Source organism: Haematobia irritans, chromosome 5, assembly GCF_050003625.1.
Source record: "Haematobia irritans isolate KBUSLIRL chromosome 5, ASM5000362v1, whole genome shotgun sequence".
Classification (NCBI taxonomy): Eukaryota; Metazoa; Arthropoda; class Insecta; order Diptera; family Muscidae; genus Haematobia; species Haematobia irritans.
Window position 1 is genome coordinate 172,615,497 of NC_134401.1, and position 14,277 is coordinate 172,629,773.

Here is a 14,277-nt window from a genome sequence, read left to right on the forward strand (position 1 = left end):
CTAGAAGACCTAGAAGCAAAATCGGGAGATCGGTCTATATGGGGGCTATACCAAAACATGAACCGATACGGACCATTTTCGACACACCTCTTTATGATCGCAAAATACCTCTAGATTTTCAATTGCATACAAATCGGATAGAAAATACTGTTTCTAGACGCGTAAGAAGCAAAATCGGGAGATCGGTCTATATGGGGGCTATACCAAAACATGGACCGTTTTTGACACACCTCTTTATAGTCCCACAATACCTCTAGATTTTTAATTTCAGACAAATCGGATAGAAAATACTGTTTCTAGACGCGTAAGAAACAAAATCAGGAGATCGGTCTATATGGGGGCTATACCAAAACATGGACCGATACGAACCATTTTCGACACACCTCTTTATAGTCCCACAATACCTCTAGATTTCCAATTTCAGGCAAATCGGATGGTAAATATAGTTTCTAGACGTCCAAGAAGCAAAATCGGGAGATCGGTCTATATGGGGGCTATACCAAAACATGGACCGACACGGACCATTTTCGACACACCTCTTTATGGCTCCAAAATACCTCTAGATTTCCAATTTCAGGCAAATCTGATAATAACTACGGTGTTTATAGGCTCAAGACCCCAAATAGGGAGGTCGGTTTATATGAGGACTATATCAAAACTTGGACCGATATAGCCCATCTTCGAACTTGACCTGCCTGCAAACAAAAAACGAATCTGTGCCAAATTTCGGGGCGATAGCGCCATTATTGAAGGCTGTAGCGTGATTACAACAGACAGACAGACAGACAGACGGACAGACGGACATGCTTATATCGTCTTAGAATTTCTCCCTGATCAAGAATATATATACTTTATATAGTTGGAAATCGATATTTCGATGTGTTACAAACGGAATGACAAACTTATTATACCCCCGTCACCATTTTATGGTGGTGGGTATAAAAAGAGCGAGTGAGTTTCTGCTCGCATATCTATTTATAGATTTTATTCTCTCTTATAAGTTATTTTCGTATTCTCGGTCTTTTACTACCCCTTTCTCTCCATCTGTTTATATTTATGGTACAATTAGTACTTTGAAATCTCTATGACGCCAGGAGGAATCGAACTCAGTCCTGTTGTTTTGTAATCCAACACACTATACCCAAATTGAAACAGATTTCTAAAAGTTTCTCCGAGACTAGTTCCTGAGGACCTGTCTATGAGGTGCTCCTGCTAAATTGTCCCAGGACGTGTCCTATGGGATGAGTCAATGACAAACCCATGTTAAAGTGACCGGTCTCTCATATGTTTTGACCAGAACTGGGACTGGTCCATACACACCAGGGACTAGTCCTGTACCGGTTCTGTGGTTGATCCATTTCCCGTAGGGTAATTTTCCAAAAATTTAACTCAGACAATTTTAATAAAATGTAAATTTGATTGTAAGATTGGTTGTACAGCTAATCTCATCACCATTCGGATAGCTTAAAATTGATTTTATAATGGTTAATTGTCCGCTGCCGAATAGACAAATTTATATCAACTTAGCCGCCGGAAGAAAAAATGTAGTGTCAGCTGCCGCCCAGAAAAATTTGTCTCGTGATCCACGTTGTTCTCGACAAATCTTCACCGTAATTCGTGAGCGCGAGTCTTTAAACTTTGAGAGTAGAATTTTCAGGTTGTGAATGTTTGTGACTTTCTACGTGGCTCTCGGCAATTCTCATGACCCTTGACAATTTTCACAACACACAATAATGCTCGAGAGTCATGACAAATATCATAACTCAAGTTCGTGATCAAGATTTTTTCGCCAGAGCGATTTTCGTCCATTTGCTTGTCGCATATTAAGGTTAGGTTAGGTGGCAGCCCGATGTATCAGGCTCCCTTAGACTATTCAGTCCATTGTGATACCACAGTGTTGAGCTTCTCTCTCATCACTGAGTGCTGCCAAATTCCATGTTAAGCTCAATGACTAGGGACCACCTTTTTATAGCCGAGTTCGAACGGCGTTCCACATTGCAGTGAAACCACTTAGAGAAACTTTGAAACCCTCAGAAATGTCACCAGCATTACTGAGGTGGGATAATCCACCGCTGAAAACTTTTTGGTGTTTGGTCGAAGCAGGAATCGAACCCACGACTTGCGATGTCCACGTAGGAGGACATTCGAAAACGACACCAAACTCTATGTAGGTCGGATGGTATTGCAAATGGGCCATATCGGTCCACTTTTACGTATAGCCCCCATATAAACGGACCCCCAAATTTGGCTTGCGAGGCCTCTAAGAGAAGCAAATTTCATCCGATCCGGCTGAAATTTGGTACATGGTATTAGTATATGGTCTCTAACAACCATGCAAAAATTGGTTCACATCGGTCCATAATTATATATGGTCTCCATATAAACCGATCCCCCGATTTGGCTTGCTGAGCCTCTAAGAGAAGCAAATTTCATCCGATGCGGCTGAAATTTGGTACATGGTGTTAGTATATGGTCTCTAACAACCATGCAAAAATTGGTCCACATTGGTCCATAATTATATATAGCCCCCATATAAACCGATCCCCCAATTTGGCTTGCAGAGCCTCTAAGAGAAACAAATTTCATCCGATCCGGCTGAAATTTGGTACATGATGTTAGTATATGGTCTCTAATGACCATGCAAAAATTGGTCCATATCGGTCCATAATTATATACAGCCCCCATATAAACCGATCACCAGATTTGACCTCCGGAGCCTCTTGGAAGACCAAAATTCATCTGATTCAGATGAAATTTGATACGTGATGTTAATAAAGGGTGATTTGTTAAGAGCTTGATAACTTTTTTTAAAAAAAAAACGCATAAAATTTGCAAAATCTCATCGGTTCTTTATTTGAAACGTTAGATTGGTCCATGACATTTACTTTTTGAAGATAATTTCATTTAAATGTTGACCGCGGCTGCGTCTTAGGTGGTCCATTCGGAAAGTCCAATTTTGGGCAACTTTTTCGAGCATTTCGGCCGGAATAGCCCGAATTTCTTCGGAAATGTTGTCTTCCAAAGCTGGAATAGTTGCTGGCTTATTTCTGTAGACTTTAGACTTGACGTAGCCCCACAAAAAATAGTCTAAAGGCGTCAAATCGCATGATCTTGGTGGCCAACTTACCGGTCCATTTCTTGAGATGAATTGTTCTCCGAAGTTTTCCCTCAAAATGGCCATAGAATCGCGAGCTGTGTGGCATGTAGCGCCATCTTGTTGAAACCACATGTCAACCAAGTTCAGTTCTTCCATTTTTGGCAACAAAAAGTTTGTTAGCATCGAACGATAGCGATCGCCATTCACCGTAACGTTGCGTCCAACAGCATCTTTGAAAAAATACGGTCCAATGATTCCACCAGCGTACAAACCACACCAAACAGTGCATTTTTCGGGATGCATGGGCAGTTCTTGAACGGCTTCTGGTTGCTCTTCACTCCAAATGCGGCAATTTTGCTTATTTACGTAGCCATTCAACCAGAAATGAGCCTCATCGCTGAACAAAATTTGTCGATAAAAAAGCGGATTTTCTGCCAACTTTTCTAGGGCCCATTCACTGAAAATTCGACGTTGTGGCTCGTTAGTAAGTCTATTCATGATGAAATGTCAAAGCATACTGAGCATCTTTCTCTTTGACACCATGTCTGAAATCCCACGTGATCTGTCAAATACTAATGCATGAAAATCCTAACCTCAAAAGAATCACCCTTTATATGGCCTCAAACACCCATGCAAAAATTGGTCGATATCGGTCCATAATTATATATAGGCCCCATATAAACCGATCCCCAGATTTGACCTCCGGAGCACCTTGGAAGAGCAAAATTCGTCCCATTCGGTTGAAATTTGGTACGTGATGTTAGTATATGGTATCCAACAACCATGCAGGAATTGGTTCCTATCAGTCCATAATTTGACTTCCGGTGCCTTTTGCAGAAGCAAAATTCATCCGATCTGGTTGAAATTTGGTACGTGGTGGTAGTATATGATATTTAACAACCATGCCAATAGTGGTCCATATCAGTCCATAATCATGTATAGCCACCATATAAACCGATCCCGAGATTTGGTTTTGGAGCCTCTTGGAGGAGCAAATTTCATCCGAGTGAGTTGGAATTTGTGAATGACAGTCTTTCGTAGAAGTTTCTACGCAATCCATGGTGGAGGCTACATAAGATTTGGCCTGGCCGAACTTACGGCCGTATATACTTGTTATTATACATGTTGTTAGTACAAGTAAAAACTGAAGAAAAATTAAAATTTCGGTAGTGAAAGGGTCAATGGTCACATAGAACAAAAAATATAAATATATTGATCCCAAACTACTGTAGTTTATAGTCAATCATATTACACCAACATTTCTAGTATGATACCATGTTACGATTTATGAACTGCAAAAACTATAGACGTCAATTTCACAGTGGAAACTAAACATATGGCACATCAATTTTATAAAAGTGAGATCTTATATATGAGATCTTATATGGGAGAAATTATGACAAAAACTAAATTCCATACAATTTTGAGTTCACTCAATTAAAAAGAAAAAAATAAATTCATTTTCATTGTATAAGAAGACTAAGATATGATTTTCCATTAATCTTACAAGAACTTTTCCTTTGAACTCATTTCCTTTTAAATATGTTCCACTTTAGACAACTGCAAACTGAAATCCTTTGGTTGTTTACTAATATAAGTGCTAAGCAACATCACAGCAAGTCGTAACATATCAATACACACAAACACACTCGCGCACACTATCACATTCACTCGTCCTGGGCAGGAGTCTCAGACAAGCTAATAGAGGCAGACATACACACGCTCACTATTTCAAATGTACGAACTGTTGTGATTGCTAAGCCAACATTGTTATTATGTGTACCAAACGAAGTAATACGACATGAATGAAGGAAGGCTTTCATGTCGCCTGTCTGTCTTTCATTCATAGACAAATGTGTTGATGTACGAGGTAGAGTAAAAAACATTGGGAAAATGTTTGGCAAGCAATTCATTTAAGCTATTCAAAGCTTATAAAAGACCGATTAAGCGAAATACAAATATATACTCTAAAGTTACAGTGAAAACTCTGAGAAGTGGACACTAGATAGGGTCACGAAAAAAAGTTGATGCGGTTACCCCCCAGTTTTATAGCATATTCGAAGACAATTTCAGAACACCAAAACTTTTTTTTTCCGTGCACCCTACGACCCCCCGAAATACAATTTATTGTGCTGTGTCGTCATTTGAAGTCCGATCGAAAAGAAACGGACTGTTCGTGGTTGATCAGGGGCTATATTTCGTGCATTGGACATTTTTGACTCCGACGTCAAATTTGATTTTTAATTTTTTATTTCGCTTCGTATACCCCTATGATGCCCATTTCTGATAACCATTATAAAGATCTTAACAAAATATGAAACTTTTGTTTTTGAAGTATATACTTATATTCATAAACAAAAAAGTTACAGAGATTTTAAAAAGTCAATAGGTCACCCTACACACCACCAAATAGTTTTTGCTGTGTTGTCATGATGTCCGATCGAAACCACATGCACATCGTTATTCACATCTACGAAAGTAATTTATAAGGCATTTAGAACACAAAACCTGTTTATCTGTAAATTTCTAACGGTACCTTTGTATACATACTCGTTGTTTGCACTACGGCATTTCCAGTATTATGCAAAGTGCATGTGTTTTTGCTAGAACAATTTGAGAGAAGGCTGTTGTTTTCACTTTTTTCAAATACTATCAACAGCCTTCTCTCACAAAAATATGGACAGACTTAAAAATTTATGTAGCGAAAGTGATTGTTAGAATTTTAAAATAGTAGGCTCTCAAATTGCTCTAGCAAAAACACATGCAAGCGCCCACTATATTAACTGAACAATAAAACAGTAGGGCTGTTTTCTTTTTGCACTGGATACAACATTTGTATCCAGAACATCGTTGCACTGGTGTTCTATCCAGAACATCTCATCAGTGCAAGTCGCGCCGATCTTGCCAGATTGTGTTTTGATAAAGTGACGCTTCATCGATTCACAATAGCACTTTATTGTGACTAATTTATAGAAAAACATGAAATTCAAAGTGGTATAGTGTCACAAATAATCGCAGCAGTAAATATTGATTACTAATTGAAGCATTTCATACATTAAAAATGCAAGATTTCACTTCTTTTCTGTGATTGTTTTTGAACAGCTGGTGACAGTGTTGCATATTTTTGGAGATGTCCTGGATAAACGAGTACTCTGTTTTCTTTTAGTCCTTCGCGGCATAGGGTATCCAGTGCTAAAAGAAAACAGCCCTAGTGATGAATCGGTGATTTATGCGTGTGTGCCCGAAAGTAAACAGCAGTCAACTGTTCGACACTTGAAGAAGCGGTTGATTCCTTCAGCAGTGTTGCTAGTATTTTCCAGGCTCTTGCCCCCAAAATGGAACGTTTTCATCCCCAAAAATCGCCAATTTAATTCAAATTTCCCACAAAAAACCCCAATAAGTTGTTGGTAAGTTTTTTTATTTTGGAAAAAAAGTAAAGGAATAGACGCTGCTGTAGAAAACCCGTAAAAAATTAAAAATTGGAAAAATATGTAATTTTTGTTATACCAGTTTGCGAGTTAAAAAAAGATGAAGATTTCAAAACACAAAAGCAGGGTGCTCAAAATATCTTCCGATACAAGCCCTCATCAGAGTTAATTATTGGTATAAAGAGTCATCAAAGTGTCTTCTAAATACTCGAGAAATATAAATGGGAGTTAGGGGTCAACATGCGTATTTATGAATCAAAACTTAGTTCAAATAGGCAAGAAATAAAATTGGCTGATTGATTAAAAGGCGTTGTTGTTGTCCCGATATGAACTTTATTCAATATGTATGGGATATATTCTCCAAACCAGTGATGTACGCAGACGAGTCCTTACGAAATAATTTCACAATAGTAAAAAATTTCTTAGGAAACAGAGTAAATTGTAAAGTTGCTCTTGGTCCCCAAATAAATGCCATTGAATAAAGAGGAGGAATCTTTTTTTTTTGGAGATCGTCTGTACTTCTTTAAGCTTTTTGTAAGCATGTAGAAGTAAAGAATTTTATATAAACCATAATTCTTAATCTGATTTATTATACTGAACAGATTTCCAAAATTCCCCACAAAAATCCCCGAGTCCCCAACTAAAAAATGTTGTCCCCATGCAGAAAAAAATATCCTCGATTTGGGGAAAAATCCCCAATACTGGCAACACTGCCCTTCAGAATGAATGTTTTTGGAGATCCTGAGGTTCATTTGGAGAAGTCTTAGAAAATACGTTTTTTCAATGTGAATAATTAAATTTGGGACAATTAAATATCATATCAAGTATATACAGCAGTAAGTTCGGCCGGGCCGAATCTTAAATACCCACCACCATGAACCAAATATTAGGGGTTCCTTAGAAATTTCAGGAGGGCTTGAGGACTTGAGGACACTTCCAGAAGATAAATTTAAAGATTTCACCTATGAGGACTATATCAGATTCTGGATTTATAAGAACCATTTTTGTTTGAGTTTTAGAGGAATCATTAACATCTCTTGTAAGTGTGCAAGAAAATTATAAAATAACGTTTTGATTTGAAATCTTAAATCTGTAGAAGTAAAATCTGGAAATTTTACATTGAGTTTCAAGCAATTTTCATGATAAGTGCGCTTTCTACACCCTCAAGAAGTGAAGTCGGTCTATATGGAGGCATTACCAAATGGACCGATAAAAACTTAATCCGATACACGTTTTTGTGAGCCTAAAATACCAGAATATTTACAATTTAAGGCAAATCAGATAAAAACTACGGTTTCTAGAAACCCAAGGAGTTAAATCGGGAGATCGTTCTTATGGGGGCTATACTAAAATATGGACCGATACTCACCGTTTTCGGCATACCTCTTTATGACCCGAAAATACCTCTAGATTTCCAATTTCAGGCAAATAGGATAAAAACTTCGGATTCTAGAAGCCCAAGAAGTAAAATCGGGAAATCGGTCTATATGGAGGCTATACGAAAATATGGATCGATACTCACCATTTTCGGCACACCTCTTTATGGTCCTAAAATACCTCTAGATTTCCAATTTCAGACAAATTGGATAAAAACTACGGTTTCTATAAACCCAAGACCCCAAATCGGGAGGTCGTTTTATATGGGGACCATACCAAAACATGGACCGATACTCACAATTTTTGGCGCACGTATTTGTGGTCCTACAATACCTCTAGATTTCCAATTTCAGGTAAATTGAATAAAAACTGCGGTTTCTATAAGCCCAAGAGTAAAATCGGGAGATCGGTCTATATGGGGGCTATACCAAAATATGGACCGATACTCACAATTTTTGGCACACATAATTGTGGTCCTACAATACCTCTAGATTTCCAATTTCAGGCAAATAAGATAAAAACTTCGGATTCTAGAAGCCCAAGAAGTAAAATCGGGAAATCGGTCTATATGGGGGCTATACCAAAATATGGACCGATACTCACCATTTTCGGCACACCTCTTTATGGTCCTAAAATACCTCTAGATTTCCAATTTCAGACAAATTGGATAAAAACTACGGTTTCTATAAGCCCAAACCCCAAATCGGGAGGTCGTTTTATATGGGGACCATACCAAAACATGGACCGATACTCACAATTTTTGGCACACGTATTTGTGGTCCTACAATACCTCTAGATTTCCAATTTCAGGTAAATTGAATAAAAACTGCGGTTTATATAAGCCCAAGAAGTAAAATCGGGAGATCGGTCTATATGGGGGCTATACCAAAACATGGACCGATACTCACTATTTTTGGCACACCTCTTTATGGTCATAAAATACCTCTAGATTTCAAATTTCAGGCAAATTGGATAAAAACTACTATAAGCCCAAGACCCCAAATCAGGAGGTCGGTTTATATGGGGACTATATCAAAACCTGGACCGATATAGCCCATCTTCGAACTTGACCTGCCTGCAGACAAAAGACGAGTTTGTGCAAAATTTCAGCACGATTGCTTCATTATTGAAGACTGTAGCGTGATTACAACAGACAGACAGACAGACGGACATCGTTATATCGTCTTAGAATTTCTCCCTGATCAAGAATATAAAGGGTGATTCTTTTGAGGTTAGGATTTTCATGCATTAGTATTTGACAGATCACGTGGGATTTCAGACATGGTGTCAAAGAGAAAGATGCTCAGTATGCTTTGACATTTCATCATGAATAGACTTACTAACGAGCAACGCTTGCAAATCATTGAATTTTATTACCAAAATCAGTGGCAGAAAATCCGCTTTTTTATCGACAAATTTTGTTCAGCGATGAGGCTCATTTCTGGTTGAATGGCTACGTAAATAAGCAAAATTGCCGCATTTGGAGTGAAGAGCAACCAGAAGCCGTTCAAGAACTGCCCATGCATCCCGAAAAATGCACTGTTTGGTGTGGTTTGTACGCTGGTGGAATCATTGGACCGTATTTTTTCAAAGATGCTGTTGGACGCAACGTTACGGTGAATGGCGATCGCTATCGTTCGATGCTAACAAACTTTTTGTTGCCAAAAATGGAAGAACTGAACTTGGTTGACATGTGGTTTCAACAAGATGGCGCTACATGCCACACAGCTCGCGATTCTATGGCCATTTTGAGGGAAAACTTCGGAGAACAATTCATCTCAAGAAATGGACCGGTAAGTTGGCCACCAAGATCATGCGATTTGACGCCTTTAGACTATTTTTTGTGGGGCTACGTCAAGTCTAAAGTCTACAGAAATAAGCCAGCAACTATTCCAGCTTTGGAAGACAACATTTCCGAAGAAATTCGGGCTATTCCGGCCGAAATGCTCGAAAAAGTTGCCCAAAATTGGACTTTCCGAATGGACCACCTAAGACGCAGCCGCGGTCAACATTTAAATGAAATTATCTTCAAAAAGTAAATGTCATGGACCAATCTAACGTTTCAAATAAAGAACCGATGAGATTTTGCAAATTTTATGCGTTTTTTTTTTTTTAAAGTTATCAAGCTCTTAACAAATCACCCTTTATATACTTTATATAGTCGGAAATCGATATTTCGATGTGTTACAAACGGAATGACAAACTTATTATACCATTCTATGGTGGTGGGTATAAAAAGAATAGGAAATTAAAACAAGTATATACGGCAGTAAGTTCGGCCAGGCCGAAGCTTATGTACCCTCCATCATGGATTGCGTAGAAACTTCATCTAAACACTGCCATCCACAATCGAATCATTTAAGTTGCGGTAACGCTTGCCGATGGCAAGGTATCTTAAAACCTCCTAACACCATCTTCTAAATTGTATGTAAGTCCATACGTGGTATATATTAAATCAAAAAAGATCGATCAAATACGTATACAATTCAGTTTGACAAAGTAGACATAAAATTTTGACAAAATTTTCTACAGAAATAAAATTTTAACAAAATTTTCTACAGAAATAAAATTTTCACAAAATTTTCTATAGAAATAAAAATTTTGACAAAATTTTCTATAGAAAGAAAATTTTGACAAAAATTTCTACAGAAATAAAATTTTAACAAAATTTTCTATAGAAATAAAATCTTGGTATATTATTTTTGGCTCGAGTGGCAACCATGATTATGAACCGAATAAAATTTGAACAAAATTTTCTATAGAAATAAAATTTTGACAAAATTTTGTATAGAAATAAAATTTTGACAATGATGAAAATTTTATTATGAACCGAATAAAATTTTAACAAAATTTTCTCTAGAAATAAAATTTTGACAAAATTTTCTATAGAAATAAAATTTTGACAAAATTTTCTATAGAAATAGAATTTTAGTAGATTATTTTTGGCTCTAGTGGCAACCATGATTATGAACCGATATGGACCAATTTTTGTGTGATTGGACCAATTTTGGTATGGTTGTTAGCGACCATATACTAACACCACGTGCCTAATTTGAACCGGATCGGATGAATTTTGCTCCTCCAAGAGGCTCCGGAGGTCAAATCTGGAGAATGTTTTATATGGGGGCTATATATAATTATGGACCGATATGGACCAATTCTGACACGGTTGTTAAAGATCATATACTAACACCATGTTCCAAATTACAACCGGATTGGATGAAATTTGCTTCTCTTGGAGACTTCGCAAGCCAAATCTGGGGATCGGTTTATATGGGGGCTATATGTAATTATGAAATGATGTGGACCAATTTTTGCATGGTTGTTAGAGACCATATACCAATATCATGTACCAAATTTCAGGCGGATCGGATGAAATTTGCTTCTCTTTGAGGCTCCGCAAACCAATTCTGGGGATCGGTTTATATGGGCGCCACATATAATTATGGACCGATGTGGACCAATTTTTGCACGGTTGTTAGAGACCATATACCAATACCATGTACCAAATTTCAGCCGGATCGGATGCAATTTGCTCCTCTTTGAGGCTTCGCAAGCCAAATCTGGAGATCGGTTTATATGGGGTCTATATATAATTATGGACCGATGTGGACCAATTTTTGCATGGTTGTTAGAGACCATATACCAACATCATGTGCCAAATTTCAGCCGGATCGGATGAAACATGCTTCTCTTAGAGCCTCCACAAGCCAAATCTGGGGATCGGTTTATATGGGGGCTATATATAATTAAGGACCGATATGGACCATTTTTTGCATGGTTGTTGGAGACCATATGCCAACACCATGTACCAAATTTCAGCCGGATCGGATGAAATTTGCTTCTCTTTTAGGCTCCGCAAGCCAAATCTGGGGATCGGTTTATATGGGGGCTATATATAATTATGGACCGATGTGGACCTATTTTTGCACGGTTGTTAGAGACCATATACCAACACCATATACAAAATTTCAGCCGGATCGGATGAAATATGCTTCTGTTAGAGGCTCCACAAGCCAAATCTGAGGGTCCCTTTATATGGGGGCTATACGTAAAAGTGGACCGATATGGCCCATTTTCAATACCGTCCGACCTACATCGATAACAACTACTTGTGCCAAGTTTCAAGTCGATAGCTTGTTTCGTTCGGAAGTTAGCGTGATTTCAACAGACGGACGGACGGACGGACGGACGGACATGCTTAGATCGACTCAGAATTTCACCACGACCCAGAATATATATACTTTATGGGGTCTTAGAGCAATATTTCGATGTGTTACAAACGGAATGACAAAGTTAATATACCCCCATCCTATGATGGAGGGTATAAAAAAGCAATGAAAATAAAATCACAAATTTCATCCCAGCGGGGATTTAAACCTGTGCCTTTTTTCACATCCATGAAAGTTGTTTTGAAATATTAACTAAGAAGATTATTAACTTTTTCTGGAGTAAAAGTATATAAATACATATAACAAAAAAATGTTTTATAAAAAATATGCCTCTGGCGAGATTTGAACCTGCGTTCTTTAGTTTTTTATTCCTAATAATCGTCTGTACAACTCGAGAAGTAGTTGGCTTTTTTCTTTCAAATGAACTTCAAGGCATAACTTCTAAAGCAATGCAAAGGATCCGAAAAAGGGGCACCTCCGCCAACTCCATATAAAATTCTATGGAGATGACTCAAATTCGCGCTCTTTCTAGATCACAAATTGGGAATGCGAACCACTTTTTGGGAGGCTCTTATTTACTGGGTATAATTGATGAAATTTATTTCTCGGGGTTTCCAAAAGAGGCGTTATTTTGGTATAAAAAATAAGCGGACCATAGACAACGTCAGAAAGAGTCACGTTGAGGATAGTGAGGCTTCTTAACAATAATCCATGGCTCAGAATATGCCTTAGTAACGACAATTTTATTTGATGACGTAGGTGACAATGGACCTCATAACATCCATACTACCCTCGTTAACTTAGACATGCCGTTGTTTGTGTGTGTGTGTGTGTGAAATGGCAAGAGACATGCAAAAAATTCCTTCATAATGGATAGGAAGAATTGAAAGAAAACATTGTTGTGATTTTTATTACTTCCCAACATTTCAACGTTTGCAAAAGGGGATACCACCTTATGGGGATACTAGCATTTCAGTTGTTCTTGAACTTTGTGAAAAGTTAGACGCCACCAGAGTCCAGTAAACGCAACAAGAATCTATTGTACACATTTTTTACTTACTTTGATGGAATTTTTTTTTCAACATTCAAGTAATTGTCGTCTCATTTTTCCCTCCCTCTCTCAATTTCAGTTACAGTTTCGAAAGCGATCGTTTATCATTTTCCGAACCGGATTTGACAGGTAAGTTGAGAATTTAACAATGGAATATGAAAATCTATAAACAATTGACTGCATGGCAAGACCATATATTGGACGTTAAATTGGTACTGACTAGGGATACAAAAGACGAAAATCGAATAATCCAAAAATATCAAATCGACTTTTTGTAATCCTAAAAAATCGATTAATCAACGTTTTAAAGTTTTTAAAATTGGATAATCGACTTTTGATCCCCATCGAGTTTTTATAGTGGCCAAAATTCCATTGGTCGATTTTTGCTGCTATAAAAACATTTAGAATTGAAAGGGGAGTGCCAAAAGTCGAAGGTCAATTATCGCAAAAAACGAAAATGAATGTTTTTTAAATTTAGAAAAAAATTTCGAAAAATCTAAATGTTGACTATTTGTTTCTCATTGCCATACCTAATACACACTTAGGATATGTTCACACTGGATAAATATTTAGTCAGCTTCCAACTTTTCAGAAGTATGAGCAATATGACCGAAAACCTTCAACGAAACTCACTAAATCTTATATTTATAACTTAAACTACCAAAAACTCGTTTACACCAAATATTAGACCAGTATGACCGATCCCTTTGGCCATATTTTTGCATACATATAACAAATCCATATAGGCATTCCATCAAAGATTTCTTTTTTCAATTTTTTTTACCAGTTGCCAAAAAGCAAACAGACCGTTTCACAATCAAACATCTCCACGAGTATATTTCGGTCGATCAATTGAAATTTTTCCGCAGACGAAAACCTCCAGAATTTTTAACCAAAAGTAGTATCTGCCTCAGTAATCCTCGGAATCCCCCAGAGAAAAGTAATGATATCGTGCTTCCAAGCAAGCAAACATTGAAAACAGAATACACCGGAAAATTCCTTCACATCCCGTTGGCCAGAAGAACACAATCACTTAGACGGGCCACATCACTAAGGCTTGAAGGTTTAATGCCCTTCAATCGGTCAGAGCATCAGGATTGTTATCATTGGTTCTCACCGGAAGACTGGAAAAGGTATATGATCTATTGGGAT

The 14,277-nt window shown here is 37.6% G+C and overlaps 1 protein-coding gene across 1 annotated transcript in view; it reads left to right on the top strand.

The window, feature by feature from the left end:
- LOC142241297 (uncharacterized) overlaps positions 1-14,277 on the top strand; it is a 33,790-nt gene that overhangs the window by 17,959 nt on the left and 1,554 nt on the right. Inside the window, exons 2-3 of the mRNA XM_075313058.1 lie at positions 13,205-13,254; positions 13,913-14,258. Of these exons, the coding sequence (XP_075169173.1) occupies positions 13,205-13,254; positions 13,913-14,258 (396 nt within the window). The remainder of the gene's footprint in view (positions 1-13,204; positions 13,255-13,912; positions 14,259-14,277) is intronic.